Here is an 18141-nt window from a genome sequence, read left to right as displayed (position 1 = left end):
TATATGGCCTTTCCCTCTCTTAAGTCCAACTCTGCAAGTGAAATTACTGTCCTCCCCCTGCTACATGGGACATGACATTCAGAGATGCAAGTCTCCCTGGTGGCATGGGAGATGACTCCTAGAGATGAGCCTGGCCCTGGCACCATGGCATCAACAATGCCATCCTGACCAAAAAGGGGGAAAGAAGTGTAACAAATAAGGTATCAGTGGCTGAGAGAGCTCATATAGAGTCAAGAGGCTACAATGGAGGTCACACTTATGCATGCTTCAGCTAGACATCTTAACAAAAGTAGTATTAAATATGAAGGGATTTCATAGTTAATATTGTCAAGACCTAAAAGTTGTTTAAAGGTTTTTTTTGATACTGATATAATATATATGGGCTCATTGGGTTTCTAGGTACATTGATGAATATTTTTCTGTAATTAATAATTTAGGGAAAAACTTCAGGTGTGACCTTATGAAGTTCCTTAGCTAGCTGAAACACTTCGGTTTTGTCAGTAGCTCTTTGTTTTGAAAAGTCATTTAAGGGATCTTTCCAATTAGTTATGTCTGTCTGGATTTTGGCATGACCTTCACCAGCAGAGATGTGAATTAATTGGTAAAGTTCTAAGTATCCAGGCTCATGAGTCTGAATGATAAGATTGAATTCTTTTGTAAAACCTGCTGGGGTTTTTTTTTGGTAGTATTTGTGAAATCTTTAATAATTGCCCTCAGTTTGGCTTTGTCCAGGATGTATATGTAACATGAAATCTCTGATCCTCATTCATTTGGCTTAGTTTTGAAGGGAGCAAGATGAGGGGGTTACAGATAAGAGTGATTCGGTTAAGCTAGGATATAGAGGAGGAGGACAGGAAGTATTTAAAGGAGGGTTAGAACAGTCAGAGTCAGGAGCTCTGGATAATTTTTCAAGGTTGGTAATGCACTTAGATGTGTCTTTGTTAGTCTTTGTTAATTTAGTATGTGTTTGTGGAAGACAGGCAATTTTAGAATTAGTTATATGTTTGGAAGCTTCCAAATACCAATTAAAATAAGCATCCCATTCGTGTTGCTTAGTTTTATAGGCTCTACTTTCTAGTTGAGCATACAAATATACCAATTAGGCATAACAAGGGATCCCCATTGTAACCATTATAATTCAAGATTTTTCTCTAGTGTGCCAGGTCCAATGGGATAAGATTCTACATGAGGCAGGAGCAAAATCTTTGAACATGAAATCAGCTGATGTACTAGATGACAGTACAGCATTAGAATTCTCAGATGAATTGGAACCCATTCTTTTAAAGTTGTTCTGTTGATGAACAATCCTAAATCCTAAACCTGAGAGGAATTATCTGGGTTTTGGACAGGGATGTTTCACAATGTGCTTTTCACAGGATACTTGTTTACATGGATATACTCTAGCCGTCCAACCCATGACCAGGGGCCTCTAGTTGCATGGAAATTGTCTTCAGGGTGGCAGACAACCTTGTGTGAATCTAGCTCCTCTGTGACCACTTTTTCCTTCGAGGGGAGTCCTGGTCTTGGAAGACGAGGCTTCTCATCAAAAGGTGGTGGGCACTCTACCAACAAATTTAAGTGCCCAATCTAGCTCCTCTGTGACCACTTTTTCCTTCGAGGGGAGTCCTGGTCTTGGAAGACGAGGCTTCTCATCAAAAGGTGGTGGGCACTCTACCAACAAATTTAAGTGCCCAACCCATGCCCATCAAAATAATTATTTGATTGCTCACAGAACACAAGTCAAAAAGATTGTTAGGGAGTCATCCCTCCACTGAAAAGAGCTCAATATGAAAGTGGGAGTTTTAAAAGTACTCACCAAAGGTTTCTTATATGTCAAAAAGGGTTTTGTTTTGTTTTTTGTTTTTTGTTTTTTTATAATGGGCTGCTACCACAAAAGAAGAAAAGTTCAAATGCCCTTTAGCAGAAGACACCCAAAGAAAGGTCAGAACCTCAACCCAAAAGAGGGAGGTTTGGAGCTGAGAGGACTCACCAACAGGAACCTGGAATTGTCAAGGAGACAACAGAGCACAAGGAGCTCTTGCAGGTACCGTGCTCGAATCCTACGGCACCTCGAGTCACATCAGTGGTCCCTTTGGATCCTATTTCTGACACCATGTAATGTCATCTGAGAAATAACAAACTGAGTTGCAAAGCAACGAAGATGTTTATGTGGGATCTTAGGATTGTAATTTTGGGAGCATACTTTTAGGTAGCAACCCAAATCATGTCTTGTCTTGGCACTTCCAGGAAAGGATTTTAAAGAAAATGAAGATTACTTATGTTGGATGTGCTTGGTGGCTATTCGGGGTGCTCCAAATATACTTCAGGTTAGATAGTTTACTGATTTCTTTATCTTGTGCTTTATGATATCCAGATGTCCTTAGGGTTGTTTTTTTTGGGGGGCGGGGGGGTGGGTTGTTTGTTTGTTTGTTTTCGCATGGGCAGGCACCAGGAATTGAACCCGGGTCTCCAGTATGGCAGGCAAGAAGTCTGCCTGCTGAGCTACCGTGGCCTGCCCCTTACGGTTTTTTTTTTTCTTTTTATACATTTTTTAAATTGTAAAATATAACGTTATATACAAAGCAAAGAAAAAAAGCAATAATTTTCAAAGAACACTTCAACAAGTAGTTACAGAAGAGATCCTAGAATTTGTCATGGGCTACCATTCCATCATCTCAGATTTTTCCTTCTTACTACTACAAAACACTGGAGGCTCAAAGGAATATTAATATAGTGATTGAGCAGTCACACTCTTATTAAATTCCATTTTCTCTGTTATACCTCCTCCTTCTCCTTTCATCCTTCTCCCAGTCTACAGGGATCTTTAGGCAGTGCCCATTCTTTTTCATGTTGACAAGGTGTGTCCACACTAAAGGATAGGGGGATTAAATTAATTGATTGTCTTGGAGAAGCTGATTCCTCTGAGTTTCAGGATTTATCTGATCTAGGAACCCTGAGAATTATATACTCAAGGAAGGCAAATCTAATGGATGAAAACTTTATAGAGTCTCAGTTCAAGGCCTAGGTGTTCTTAAGAGTCAAAGAGAGTGATGTTGGTTGGGGGTTTGCAAACCATGGCAGTTAGCCCTATCTAACTGAAGCCTGCATAAAAATAGCCTCTAGAATAGCCTCTTGATTCTATTTGATCTGTTTTAACCACTGATGCCTTATTTTATTACACATCTTTTTCCCCTTTTGGTGCAGAAGGTGTTGTCAATCCCACAGTGCCAGGGCCAGCCTCATCCTGGGAGTCATACCCTATGTTGTCAGGGAGACTTTCACTGTTCTTTATTGTGTTTCTCAGTCATTGTATCCTTTGGCTCCCTCTACCTATTAGGCATTGTGGATAATGTCCCAAATAAATAAACCATGTCTTAGAGTATCCTCACTTGGTTGTATAATCAGCAGCACTCTTAATTTTAGGCCATTTTCATTGGTCCATAATGACAAAGAACCAAAAAACATAACATCACTGTGCTGGTCTGAATCTGTGGTGGGCCCCAGATAAGCCATGCCCTTTGATCCTCATTCAGTATTGCTGGGTGGGAGCATTTTGATTGTTTCCTTGAAGATGTGACCCACCCAATTGCAGGTGGTAACCTTTGATTAGATGATTTCCATGGGGGTGTGTCTCCACTCACTGAAGGTGGAGTAGCTTGCTGGAATCCTTTAAAAGAGGAAACATTTTGGAGAGAGTCCCTTTTTGGTAGAGCCACGAGAAAGCCAGCAGATGCCGCTATGCTCGCCATGTGCCCTTCCAGCTGAGAGAGAAACGTTGAACTTCTTCGGTCTTCTTGAACCAATGTATCTTTCCCCAGATGCCTTAAATTGAACATTTCTATAGACTTGTTTTTATTGGGACATTTTCTTGGCCTTACAACTGTAAACTACTAAATGATTAAATTCCCCTTTTTAAAAGTCATTCTGTTTCTGGTATATTGCATTCTGGCAGCTAGCAAACTAGAACAATCACCAACTGTCACATCAAAACTACCTCTTATTGTCCCCCCCCATTAGTTGCCCCTGGTAGTGCTAAAGAACCATTGATGTCTTCCTGTTAACTATTGGCCATAGCATGCAGTTTTAGTTTTCCCCCTATATCCCTCTACTATTAACTCTTTGTCTATTATCGAACCATTAAAATAGTCCATGTGAGAACTTATTTATAATTGTAGATTTAATCAGTGGGATACAAGGCACTATACATCCCCTTTCAATCATATTCACCTTCAGTATGGCAATGTTATTTATAAACCCACTAATTAGTTACCATCACTTCTGTTTACTTTCATTTAGATTCAACATTTATGGGTACCCCTTCCTCCATCTCTTGCTTTTGTGTACCTCTAGGTCTGCTATATTCTACAGTGTAACCTCTGAAATTACCTTTGCCAGAGTCATAATAGCAAAATGATACAGTATCTGTCCTTTAGCGTCTGTCTTATTTCATTCAGCATTATATCCTCAAGGTTCATCCACATTGTCATATGCTTTGGGACCTTACTTCATCTTACTGCTGCATAATATTCCATCATATCTATATACCACATTTTGTTTATCCACTTGCCTGTTGATGGGCACTTTTTGGACTGTTTCCATCTTTTGACAATTGTGAATAGTGCTATCAACATTGGCGTGCAAATGTTGATTGTGTCACTGCCCTCAGCTCTTCTGGGCATACACCAAGTACTGGTATTGCTGAGTCATAGGGCAACTCAGTATTTAGTTTCTGAGGAATTGCAAACTGTCTTCCACAGCAGCTGCACTATTATATATTCCCACCAACAGTAAGTGTTCCAATTTCTCCACATCCTCGCCAACATTTGTAGTTTTCTCTTTGTTTAAGAGCAGCCATTCTTAGAGGTGTGAGGTGATATCTCATTGTTGCCTTAATTTGCATTTCCCTTATAGCTAATGAAAATGAGCATCTCTTTTTTTGTTGTTGTTATGGTTGTATTTGGAGGCTTTTTTTGGTTTTTTTTTTTTAATGATACATAACCACACACAAACACAAACATTCTTACCATATGATCATTCCATTCTTGTTATATAATTAATAACTAAAAATGAGCTTCTCTTCATGTTTTTTAACCATCTGTATTTGCTCTTCAGAAAAGTGTCTATTCATATCCTCTGCCCATTTTATAATTGGGTTCTTTGTTCTTTTGTTGTTGAGCTGTATAATTTCTTTATGTACACAGGAATTGAAGCCTTTATCTTATATGTGGTTTTCAAATTGTCCTTAGGGTTTTGAGAAATGCTTGTTCTTGTGGCTTTGCATACTTTGGCAATTTATGATATCTGGTTAAGATTTATATAAGACTAATGTTCTGAAAGGCCTTTGGCCTCCCTTTTAAATTTCTTAGCCAAAGTAACTCTATTTTGTTTTTATTTCTTTTCACATACTTTCTCACTTTGCTTCAATTAATAATAATAATCAACTACCATATATTGGAACCCTATCATATTTTAAGTACTGTGCTAGAAGCTTTGCAAACATGTATTTAATCCTTACAGAGCAACCCTGCAAGGTAGGTATTATCTCTATTTTAAAGATGAGAAAACTGAAGTTCAGAGTGGTTAGGGGACTTGCTAGAGATCACCCTATCTATCTTTTTGCATCACCCCCACAACTGCTGCCTTGCAACTGAACTTAAGTCTCATAGCAAAACTCCAAATTTAATTATCAAACATTAATTAAACTCTTAGGTGCCTGTGGTAAAGAATACTGTAAGAATTTGTCCTCGGATATTACAGCGTAAGCTAATTTGGGCAATAGTATAAAACATACAATGGTATAAAGATGCTAAAGCTGGGATCATATAAAAGACAACAATGTCTTGTCATGTTTTCCCCCTTTACAAAGAAGAAAATCACCCCAAATACTTCTTAAATGCCTTTATTTGTTAGCTTTTGCTGTACTTTTAATCACATAATATAAAAAGACACAATTTTCTCCCCAGTGTCAGGTGCACCATAGTCATGAAAGAAGATATAAACCCCATGAAATTCAAGTTACCCACCAGCTGTATGCAGTCTTTTGCAGCAGGTGCAATTGGCCCTTTCTACCTCCACATTCCTAACATGCATTTCTATCATAGTCTTCATAAAATGTATTTTGAATCCAAAAATTAGATGGAATCTTTGGCATCTCCGGATTCTTGACCTTCCTGTACATTCACCTTTTGTAATAGCAGGGGGAAGGAAATGAAATATTTAATACTTTCACAGCATCATTCCCCAAATAAGAAAGGTTAAGGTCTATTAGTTGTGCCTTTGAAACTTTATTCCATGTCTACTCTATATTGCAGAAACCCCAGAGCATATTTACTACTGTCTTTTAGGAAATATTTATGAGTCTGTTGAGAATAACGATCTTGAAAGAAAGAACTTTCTGTGATGATATCCAATTCAAAAGCCACACTTGTGGCTATGGAGCACTTGGTAAGGGACTAGTGCAACTAAGGAACTGAATTTTAAATTTTATTTGATTACTATGAATTTAAATAGTTACATATGACTAGTGGCTACTGTATTGGATGGTACAGTTGTAGATGCTACAAAAGTTAATTTTCAGTGAATAAAAATGCATTTGGAAAAATAAAATTAATCTTTTCTTCCAACAAAAACAGCAGGAATCTACATGGTTCAAAAGGAATCTTTCTCTAGGTTACCTCTTGGGAATAAGGAAGAGATAAAATAAGATAGTTCAGCGGAAATGCAAGGTGTCCTTTGCTTATTCCCAGGATTATTCTTAAGATTTTCTTTTAAACCTATTCCTGTCTTACCTTCAAAACAGTCTTCTTTTTTTCTCTATCCTGGGTGATCTCCCACTAGGCAGATCATTGACCTGGTGATCTGGGTCTTCCTATCCTCTAAACTGGTGGGCTCTTTTCCAGACATTTTGGTATATATACCAAAGAAACTCTGTAGCACGATGATCATAGAATACCTTAATTGTAATGTCCCAATTAAGAAAACAAACAAACAAAAACAGGCTTTGAGACTCAGGAATAAAATTAATTTGGAATTGAAAATGAAGGGGTGAGGGCTATTACCCCTGAACAGTTTTTCCAAGTCCATTCATGGGAAAAACCCTCAACATCAGGAGATTCACAAGACCTTTCTAAGTGAGTTTTTCGATGCTGACTGAGGTAGGCACTTCTACTGAAGCACTTCTCACAGTCACTACATTTGTAAGGCTTTTCTCCCATATGGGTCCTCCGGTGCCTGATAAGGTTAAAGCTTTGACTGAAGCATTCACCGCAATCAGGACATTTATAAGGTTTCTCTCCTGTATGTGTCCTTTGGTGAATCACCAGGGTGGAACTCTGACTAAAAGTTTTCCAACATTCAGAACACCTGAAAGGTTTTTCTCCTGTGTGTGTTCTCTGATGTCTAATGAGATGAGAGCTAAGACCAAAACTCTTTCCACATTCACAACATTTATACGGTTTTTCTCCTGGCTGGATTCTGCATTCTTCTAGCCTGCTGCAATTTTGATCCAAACTCTCTTCACATCCAGAATTTTCATAGGATTTCTCTCCTGTGTGTGTTTTCTGGTGTGTAATAAGGTTTGAACTTCGACTGAAATTCTTCCCACATTCTGGGCACTGATAGGGCTTTTCTCCTGTATGTGTTCTCTGATGCTTTATTAGAGTAGAATTACAACCAAAGCTTTTTGAACATTCTAGACATTTGTAGGGCTTCTCACCTGTGTGTGTTCGCTGATGACGAATCAGGCTGGAACTCTGACTAAAACTCTTCCCACAGTCAGGGCACTTATAAGGTTTTTCTCCCGTGTGAGTTCTTTGATGTTCTATTAGGACATAGCTGTGGCTAAAGCATTTCCCACATATAGGACATTCATATGGCTTTTCACCTGTATGCGATCTGTGATGCTGAATAAGGTGAGAGCTGCTACTGAAACACTTCCCACACTCGGGACATTTATAAGGTTTCTCTCCTGTATGAGTTCTCTCATGGATAATAAGATGGGAGGTATTACTGAAGCGTTTCCCACATTCCCCACACTGGTAGGGCTTCTCTCCTGTGTGTGTTCTCAGATGCTGAATCAGATGAGAGCTGTTACCAAAGCATTTCCCACACTCAGAGCATTTATAAGGCTTTTCTCCTGAGTGAGTCCTCTGGTGCGTACGCAAATGAGAACTATTACTGAAGCTTTTCCAACATTCAGAACACTTGTAAGATTTGTCTGCAGAGGATGCATGATGCTGAATGGAAGCATTGGCATGTTCTCCTAGGTTCCATTCCCAGTGATTGGGGCTTTCCTCTTCTTTTCCTGTAGAATTTCCCCACTGATTCTTTAATTTGCCATTTTTTTCATAGGAATCATGACACCAAATCTTAACTCCTTTGCACCATGCCAGTGGCGTTTCTTTTGTATCCTTATGCTTAGAATTTTGTGGGCCATCTCTTTTAGACCATTTTGAGCCTCTGTCTTTAAGTTTATTTGCCTTAGCGTTACTGTGTTGGACAGCTTCCAAATTATTCTTACTCTCATCTCCTGAAAGAACAAACAAATATTCTAAACATATTCCCTAATCTCTGCCAGGGGAAAGAAAATTCTGAGCTACTTGGAAAAGAACAGCAAATTTAAACAAATAAATTATTTTATACATTAAAGTTTTCTATGCTAGTTTTACTTGTATTCTATGTGCTTACCACTTAAAATATTTTTATGGTGAATTTTTTTGTACTTATTATCAACATTAATGAAAGTATTTGGACAGCTGTCAGCAACTACCAGGGGAGATATCAATCTAAAAATAAATGCATTAAACTTTATTCTAGAAGACTAAAAAAGGGAGTACGTGTAAAACTGAGTTGGATGCCATCCAGGATGGGACAGTGACAGCCATTATGTATTAAGAACACATATGGTATAATATTAATCCTAAAAAATACGTTAGACAGATATTATCACCTTTTTTTTCTTAAAGATGAGAAAACTTGGGCTGAAAGAGTTAATAAAGCTTGTAAGTGACAGAGTAGGGAATCAAATTAAGGTCTGTCTCATTTAATGTCCTGTTCTTTCTATAACACCCCATAGTTTACGCATCTTATGCAGAACTGCCTACAGATTCAGATCATCTGCCTGATACTTCACCTATAAAAGGGCTTTTCAAGCTCTTCCTCTCCTTGAAGTCATTAGATTCTGGGACTAACAGTTTTTTCTTATGCTCCATCACAATGATCACAGCCAGGTAGGGACCGGAAATCCTGTGAAAAGAAGCAAATCATGTATGGAAGCATTTACTAAAGTTTACTCCTCTTCCCTTCCCAGTTTTTATAACATTAATAATTTATGGCATAGAATATTCTGGGCCGCATACTGAAAATAAGAAACATGGTCTTTAGGAACACCTTTAGAAAATCTTATCTCAAATCCCAGTGTTTAGAATTAAAGGTTAACTCAATTTACTTTTTCTAAGGAAATACAATAAAAATTAATTTTTTACATCAAAAGTCTAAGGATAGGGTGGGCCACGGTGGCTCAGTGGGAGACTTCTCGCCTGCCATGCCAGAGACCCGGCTTCAATTCCCCGTGTCTGCCCATGCCAAAAAAAAAAGTCTAAGGATAAAGTTTCAAAATATAAAATGGGACAAAGCAGGATAGAATAATTATCACCAATAACCATTAAATATAAGAGAGGTTATAGAGGGACCTCTTTCTTCCTTACTTCTTACTCCCTAAAAGTATCATAATTGCAACATCCATTTTGGTCTACTTTTATCTTCTAAAGCCAACTACAATCACTGTCCTACTTTAATGGATCAGAAAACGTGATCAACCACTGAAAGGCATTTATGGAAAGACTTGGCACTCATTTTAGGATATAAAGAATAGCAGCATTTGGGGGAAACAGCATAAAAGATAACAACGGCACTATATGAAAAACAAACAGAACTGGTGCACTTAAAACTTTCATCCTATTACTTGACTATGATATTTCAGATAGGGAGCTACATAATTTACATATTATTTCTCATTTGATTCTCACAACAGCTTTTTCAGGTGTATGAACAATCATCAGCATTTTATAGATGAGCAAAAAAGGGTATTAAGAAAGTTTCCCCCAGGGTGCACAGCCAGTAAAGTGGTTTGGGGGTTAGTTATCGGGACAGGTGAAACAAAATTACAAGTACCACCACAGTGTTTTAGTATATATATATATATATATATATATATAAAGGAAGCAACAGTCTGGGTTACAGAAAAATGCTACCATTTTCCTGGCTGTCTATCTAGGAAACTAATAATTTTGGCAGCCGAGGAGCGCTAAGAAACACTGGCTCAGCAAAACAGCAGCAAATTTAAGGTCATAAATTGTACTAAAAGGCTGTCTTTAAAGATGTCATTTCACAGAGACAGGCTGTTTTCACTAAGAGTAAACACGTGATGGGATGGGGCAGTGTTTGGATCGAAGCTCAGCTTTAAGAATCGCTGTCAGGGACAGAGGGTGCTGTGCACTGTGGGGTGAAGTTCCAGGAGACCACATTATGTCCAGAAGACAAGATTTTTAAGGAACTCCGCCGGCGCGGGAGGCCAGTCCCGCGGGAGATGCTGGGCCTCCGCCCCGCGCTGCTGCCGGATGCCTCTTCGAAACGCACACTGCAACCTGGGCGGTGCCGTCCCCGCTCCTCCGGCCCGCAGCCCTCGGCTCCCTCTCCCCACGAAGAACTCACTGTTCTGGGGGCTACACACAGGGCACCCTGCGCCCCCAGCTGGCCCAGCAGTCCCGAAGGAAGAAACTCCCACTCCTTTTGACCCCAGCAACCCAAAGTCCTAAACTCTCAAACCTGAAGGACAGAAACAGGAAGTTACCCTACCTTCCCGGCGGGCTTTGCCAGAGCCTCTCTTGGAAGCAGCGATGGCCACTCTCGTTGATCTTAACCCTTAAGAACCCAGGCAAGAGGCACGTCTGATGGGATTCCCGTACCTGGGTTGTCTGTGATACGCTGACTTAGCCAGCATCCCAAGACTTGTGTTTAGAGCTCAACAGTTATCAGGCCCTCTCACATTTGTCAGGTGCTCTTATGATAGGCACCTGAATGGACCTTGTGCTGTAAACTGACATCTTTATCATCATTATTAAACTCAAAATCAATAAAGTATTCATTAAGCACCTATTGTTTCTGTTCCCACCGCTATGAACATGGATATGTATTTACTTATCTGTGAAATAATTGGAGAGCTATGGCTTCCATCCACACATGAAACAATTTGTTTCATGTAAACATGAAACTTGAAGAGGCAGTTAATCCCTCCTCTTTCTTTACAGAGGAAATAGAAGCCAGTTCCTTCACCTCCCCATACCAAATGTACAGATTTACTTAGGTCTGCACCCCTCCTATTACAACAGAGTATTTGTCCTCCCCATTTAAAACAATCCCTTCGCTTGTCCTCACTTTCTTGTTCCCCTCTTCCTGGAAGCTTTATACTATCAACTTATCTTTCTCTCTACTCTCCCACCTCAAAATACTCTCTACTTTTTTTTCTCAGGTATAGTGTTTACATTGTTTCCATTTCATCAGTTTCCACTCACTTTTTAACCCATTCCTCTTGCAATAACAACAAAAATCACTAAGGTCACCAATGACATCCATGGTGTTACTGCAATTGGCATGTTTTCAGTTCTCAGCTCCATTTTTTTCAGCCTGTCTTTTCAAACAGAGGTGAAACCTTACTGTCCTCATTTTCTTTCAGTATCTCTAGACAATCCTTTAGTCTCTTTTCCAAGCCCAGCCGTCACTAAATGTTGACATTCCTCAAGGCCATTTAAAACCCTTACCTCTTATCACAAAATGTTCTCTGCCTAGGCAATCTCATACACTCCACGTTTTTCAAATATCACCTAAAGAGATGACTCACATTTATATCACCAACCTATTCCACAGCTTTGAGTTATTGACTTTTTTTTGTTTTTTTAAAAAATTTTTTATTAATCAAAAAAAATTACAAGAAAGAAACACAAACATTCCCAACACATACACTCAGCAACTCACAATATCATCACATGAGTTATTGACTTTTATAACCAACCATGATTTGACATATCGGGAGTCTCCATAGCACTTCAAATCCAGTATGTCAAAAATAAAAATAATTTTCCTTCTAACATGCCCTCCCCAAACACATACATGCATGCACAAACACAAAAATAAAATAAAACAAGCCTGTTCTTCCAGTTTCTCAATTATGCAAAAACCCAGAAGTCTCCCTTGGCAAGTCCCTTTCCCTTACCTTCCACATTCAATTCATAACTAAGTCTCATCTATTGTGTAGTCTGTAAACAATTCTCAAATCCAAACACTTCTCCCAACCAGCAGCGCCACCCCTAACTCTGGCAGCCATCACCTCTCGCCTGAAATATTGCCATAGCCTCCTCATGTTCCTACAGATGGCCATCCTTACCCTCTCTCATCCATTTCCATCCCTGAAGCCAGAGTGATCCTTTCAAAAATACATCTGATTCTGTCAACTTGCTTTACCTAGTAAAAGCCTATTTATCCTTCAGATTCCAACTCACACATCACACATGGAACAAAAGCTTTCCATGACCTTCAGGATAGGGTCAAATCCTTAGTAGGAGCTCTTTAGCCCCATAGTCCTCTAGGTTATAGCCCATCTCATGACTGCAACTTTGTATTTGTTTGTGTGATTAATGGGTTATTCTGTCTCCCCATCTGCATAGCAAGCTCCTTGAGGGCAGGACCCATCTTGGTTTTTGCTCAACATTCTATCTTAGAATTAGCACAGTGGCTCCTTCTTTCATTCATTTAACCAGTGTTTGTTGAGAACCTACTATGTACCTGTCACAATTATCTTAGGCACCCAGAAGACAGTGAACAAAATAGCATGGGGGAACCATCAATGAACAAACAAAAAAATACGTTTTAAGAGGTCATGAGTGTTAGAAAAAGAAGTAAAGCAAGTAAGAGAAACAGGTGTGATAAGATGCTGCAGAAGGTGTGCCATTTTGGTTAAGGTCATCAGGAAAGTCCTCTCAGGTAAGGAGATATTTCAGTAGCAATCTGAAGGAAGAGAAGGAGTGAGTCAAACAATTATCTAAGGAAGGAGCAATTAACACAGAAGAACAGTAAGGGAGAAGACCTTGAGATAAGAATGTATTTGACATGTTCAAACAGTAAGGAGAAGAACAAGGGAGAAAGGAAAGGTTGGAGATAAGATCTGAGAAGTAGCAAAGGGCCACATGATGTAGACCATGCATGATGGACACAGAGATGCACCACCTAGAACCCTCTTCAAGGAAGGATTTGAGGCCCAGCTGCTGGGGGTGCTGTGAGCAAAGAACTTTCCACTGCCTGCCTTCATAGTGATGGTTGCAGTTGTAGAAAACAACCTCCCCCAAGCTCACACCCTTCTCAGGGTAGCCCATGACTGATCAAAGCAGAAATTTAAAGACCTGGCCATTTTGGCTCAAAGCAGGACAACTCTTATAGACCATGTCAGCTCCTGAATTCTCTGTGGGATTGGTGGAGGAAGCTGTTGTCAGACCCCCAGCACAGATCAACATCCCCTCTGTCTAACCCTGATTCCTTTCCCTCTATTCCACAGGTATGAATCCCAAGGTGCTCCCTAATAAACACCCTGGGCACTAAACTTGTCTGTTAGTCTACTTCCTAAACAAACAAACAAACAAACAAAAAACACAATGAAATGTCCCCTTCCATTCCTGTCCACAACCATCCAGTTCTTCTCTTTACCAGCAATCTGTAATGTCTGTTTCTTGTGCATCTTCCATAGATGTTTTATGCATATTTGAGCAAATACCTAGCTAGTTTCCAATATGCACAGACACGTGCATATATATATATGTGTGTGTGTGTGTGTGTGTATATATATATAAGATAAATAGATAGAGAGATAGAGATAGAAAAGTATACAGATTTTGTACACAGTTTACAGTGAATAGTAAACTATTCACTACTCTTTTGAGTTCACCAGCATGTCCCTCAACGTTGGGAGAAAACAAGAAGAGTATAGTATCACCTCAAAAAAGTATTTTAAACTTCACTTTTTTCATTTAACAATATTGGGGAGTTTTCTATTCCAGATATTAATCATAGAGCTCCCTCATTCTGTTTAACAGTAGTGCAATATTCCATTTTATGAATATACCATTATTTATTTTATCAGTTCCCCATCCAGAGACTCTTTTGTTGCCTCCAAACTTTTGCTACTACATGTACATTGAACATTGCAGCCTTTTTTTTAAAAGCTGTTATAGATATTGTGAAATGATTTGCTCAACATAAGTTCCAGCCACCTTTGATTATATCTACCTGAAAAGGAGAGTTGTGAGAGCTGAAAACTACATTTCCCAAATTTCTTTGAAAATGTAGTGACAGTAGCTATAGTTGCAAGTTTGAGAGGCATTCTGGAAGCTCAACCCGGGATCTGTTTCTTCCTCTCTCCTAATTATCCCCAAAGCAATTTAATACTTGTAGTCAATCATTTACTCTTTAGCCAGCTTGAGTAGTTTCCATTTTCCATAACTGAACTGATATGAAATATATGAAAGACTCAGTCATTAAGGAAGGTACAGAACTGGATTTGGGAATAGGGACACATGGAGAAGTTTATGGAGGGAGTTACCTTGAGTGGCAGAGATCATTGGCTGGCTTACATTCAGAACTCCCAATGGGAGGACGGATGAGTGGTATATATAATGGGGCTGGGACAAGCACCACCTCCTGAGCTTGGGACTGAATGAAGAGTACTGTTTGCCTTCATATTCACTATGGCCATGATGTTAGATATGAGTGTGCTGGCTTGAAAGGATGTATGGACCCTAGAAAAGCCATGATTTAATCTAAATCCCATTTCATAATGGCAGAATAATCCCTATTCAGTACTGTATGTTTGAAACTGTAATCAGATCATTTCCCTGGAGATGTGATTTAATGAAGAGTGGTTGTTAAACTGGATTAGGTGATGACGTGTCTCCACCCATTTGGGTGGGTCTCGTTAAGTTTCTGGAGTCCTATAAAAAAGGAAACTCTTTGGAGAATGAAGGAGATTCAGAGAGAGCAGAGGATGCTGCAGCACCACGAAGCAGAGAGTTCGCTAGCCAGCTCTTTGGAGATGAAGAAGGAAAACACCTCCCAGGGAGCTTCATGAAACAGGAAGCCAGGAGAGAAAGCTAGCAGATGATGCCGTGCTCGCCATGTGCCCTTCCAGCTGAGAGAGAAACCATGACTGTGTTCACCATGTGTCTTCTCACTTGAGAGAGAAACTCTGAATTTCATTAGCCTTCTTGAACCAAGCTATCTTTCCCTGGATGCGTTTGATTGGACATTTCTGTAGACTTGCTTTAATTGGAACATTTTCTCGGCCTTAGAACTGTAAACTAGCAACTTATTAATTCCCCCCCCCCTTTTTTCAAACAAAAATATTAACATATCATTCCATTCTACATATATAATCAGTAATTCTTAATATCATCACATAGTTGCCTATTCATCATTTCTTAGAACATTTGCATCAATTTAGAAAAAGAAATAAAAAGACAACAGAAAAAGAAATAAAACGATAACAGAAAAAAAAAAAGATTATATATACCATACCCCTTAATTCCCCTTTTTAAAAGCCATTCTGTTTCTGGTAAATTGCATTCTAGCCACTAGCAAACTAGAACAATAAGCAAACTAAATACACCAGCCATTGGACAGAAGAAGCACTTATCCAAGATTTCTGGTTAATGTAAAGCCTTGGAGTCCTTGTTTAGCTCCATAGAAGGACAAAAACAGGCATGAAATTGAATTTTCCACCATTCCTTGTCAATGGGGTGCCAAGACAGACTTATTTGATGTGGAAAAATAGAGAAATATGACATTTCTTGTAGATGAATGTCAGGGATTGTAACACAAAGAATTTTCCAAACATGGTCACCCCAATTTATCCCATACTACAAGTCACTCTTGCAATGTGATGTTGATTCACTTTCCATCCAGTGATGGGTTCTACATCTCCCTTCCTTAAAACCTCTTTTGCAACAACCTCAAACAAGAGAGTAAGGAGGAGGTGATACTATGTGACTTCTGAGGATAGGAAAATAAACATGTCATGCACTTCTTCCTTGTTCTCTTGGGATGCTTCCTCTTGAAACCCAGTACCAGGCTATAAGAAAGCACATGTGTAGCTGTTCAGGCCAATAGCCCCAGCTGAACCCCCAGCCAAAGCCAGCATCAACCATCAGATATGTGAGTGAGGAATCCATCCCCAGCTACTGTCTTAGCAAACCCAGTCCACTCTTAGAACTGTGAGAGGTCGTAATAAAATGATGGTTGTTGTTCTAAGCTACTGAGTTTTGAGTGGATTTGTTATGCAGCTAGAGACAATTAGTTAGTATATATTTGGTACATTGAAGTCTAGTGTTGTCTTAACAAAATCCTAAAACATGTGCTATTGCCTGTGGGAACAGGTGGCAGGAAGTAAAAGGAGGGTCCTTGTGGAAAGTGTTAGTGAAAGCCTAAGGGTCTTGAAGAGATTTTTAGTTAGGCCTTAAAGGAAAGTGAGGCAAATGTTATTGGGAGATGAAGGAAAGGGATCCTTGTATTTAGTGACAGGAATTTGACAACCTGTCACCTGTGCTAATATAAAAATAAAAAACACACCTAATGAACACACAGTCTACCTCCAGTTGTGGCAAATGTTTTCTATGAAGGGCCAGATAGTAATAGTTCTAGGTTTGCTGGACATACAGTCTCTATTACCACTGTTCAGCTCTGCTTTTGCAGCCATACACAATACATCACAAATATAGGCAAGGCTGGGTTCCAATTAAACTTTAATTTCAAACACAGGCAGCCAGGCCACTAGCTGTAGTTTGCCAACCCCTTTCAGCTAAGGAGATTTCAAGGTACAGTGTTAAGAAGGATAAGCTAAAGAACCAACTCTTTAATATAAAGAACTAGAACCTGCTGTGTTTGAAAACAATGTTTTTTCTCATCCTAACCTCTCCAGATGGCAAATACTACTAAAATTAAGAAGTTGTTTCTGCAAAAAGATCAATTATAGGGCACTGCTAGGAAAACATGGTCTAAAGTATGGTCAGCAAACTACAGCCCACAGGCCAAATCTGGCTCAGCCAGTTTTTTGTAAGTAAAGTTTTCTTGAAACATGGCCATACTTATATAGTATGTATAGTCTATGGCTATTTTCACATTACAACAGCAGAGTTGAATAGTTGTCACAGAGACCATATGACTCCTGACTTAAAAAGTCTAAAATATTTACTCTCTGGCCCTTTCAGAAAATATTTCCTGATGCCTGGCCTAAAAATAAGCCAAGACTTTGACTGTCAAATCCTTTGTAAAGACTTCAGGAAGATTTCAGTGTCTCACAGATGCCTTCAAACAGATAAAGGCCTTTTACACATTTTAAGGGCATGCCTTGATGACCTTTTTCTGTTAAACAATGGGGCACCAAAGACTCTTACTGGCATTGTCCCATGACGCCTGTTCAACATTTTCTGCCCCATCTCACCCACCACATAAGTTCTTCTTCATGGTTCCATAAATAAGGAAAGGGAAAGGATGGGAACTCCTTCTAATATTTCCAAGAAAGAAGTTATTCTTATTTTATGGGACTGCAGCAATGTGGGGTGCAAAAAAAGAATGGTCTTCCTTTACATTTTTAAGTCTCTTGAGGATGGCATTCAATAAACATCTCTGACTGAATTCAAGAATGAATAAATGAATAAATTTGTTCACCGTGTTGTATTACAGTGTAGTAGGCTATATAGATTATCTGTCACCCAGGTTAGCAGATGAGTTCTCTGAGCACAGGAATCCTGTCTCATTCTTACATTCCAAGCACATGGCCCATAGTAAGATGCACCGAATATTGAATGGATAAATGAACTCCTAGGATTTGGGGGCATATCCTATAGTGAGCATAAAAAATTCATCAATCTCTTTTGTTTCTCCTTTCAATTCCTTTGTTTTATTTGCTAGTTCATTCATTTATTCATCAAATATTTACTGTTTCTTGCTTTTGACTCCCTAGGAGGACCAACCTGACTGGAAGGTCATATAGATTGCCCTGATCCCTGCCTGATTGAGTGGGACGCTAGGAGAGTGAGCTTCCGT

At 39.2% G+C, this 18141-nt stretch overlaps 2 protein-coding genes across 3 annotated transcripts in view; one reads left to right on the top strand and one right to left on the bottom strand.

Annotated features, from left to right (window-relative positions):
- Window positions 1–18141, top strand: part of LOC143689038 (uncharacterized) — a 53432-nt gene that overhangs the window by 17396 nt on the left and 17895 nt on the right. Inside the window, exons 2-3 of one of the 2 annotated variants that reach the window (XR_013178480.1) lie at window positions 1898–2044; window positions 2248–2328. Coding sequence is in view for 1 of the 2 variants with exons in the window: in XM_077167643.1 (XP_077023758.1) it covers window positions 1898–2044 (147 nt within the window). In the remaining variant the exon portion in view is untranslated. Of the gene's footprint in view, window positions 1–1897; window positions 2045–2247; window positions 2329–18141 lie in introns of those variants that run through there. The other variant, XM_077167643.1, reaches the window with a different exon arrangement.
- ZNF572 (zinc finger protein 572) lies at window positions 5539–10840 on the bottom strand. Its single transcript, XM_077167636.1, has 3 exons — window positions 10711–10840; window positions 9131–9243; window positions 5539–8527 (listed from the first exon to the last, which is right to left on the bottom strand). Exons 2-3 carry the CDS (start codon window positions 9207–9209, stop codon window positions 7020–7022), a joined length of 1587 nt encoding a protein of 528 aa, XP_077023751.1. The 5' UTR covers window positions 9210–9243; window positions 10711–10840; the 3' UTR covers window positions 5539–7019.

This window comes from Tamandua tetradactyla, chromosome 6 (assembly GCF_023851605.1).
Source record: "Tamandua tetradactyla isolate mTamTet1 chromosome 6, mTamTet1.pri, whole genome shotgun sequence".
Taxonomy (NCBI): domain Eukaryota; kingdom Metazoa; phylum Chordata; class Mammalia; order Pilosa; family Myrmecophagidae; genus Tamandua; species Tamandua tetradactyla.
The sequence above is the reverse complement of the archived record's forward strand: the minus strand, read 5'-3'. Positions and strand labels throughout refer to the sequence as shown.

What these genes read in the sequence shown, in the direction of transcription:
- ZNF572 (XM_077167636.1), bottom strand. Translation starts at nt 9,209, where the DNA reads ATGGAGCATAAGAAAAAACTGTTAGTCCCAGAATCTAATGACTTCAAG. An exon ending in CTTGAAAAGCCCTTTTATAG is followed by an intron (nt 8,528 to 9,130) that starts GTGAAGTATCAG and finishes TTGTTCTTTCAG; the next exon opens with GAGATGAGAGTAAGAATAAT.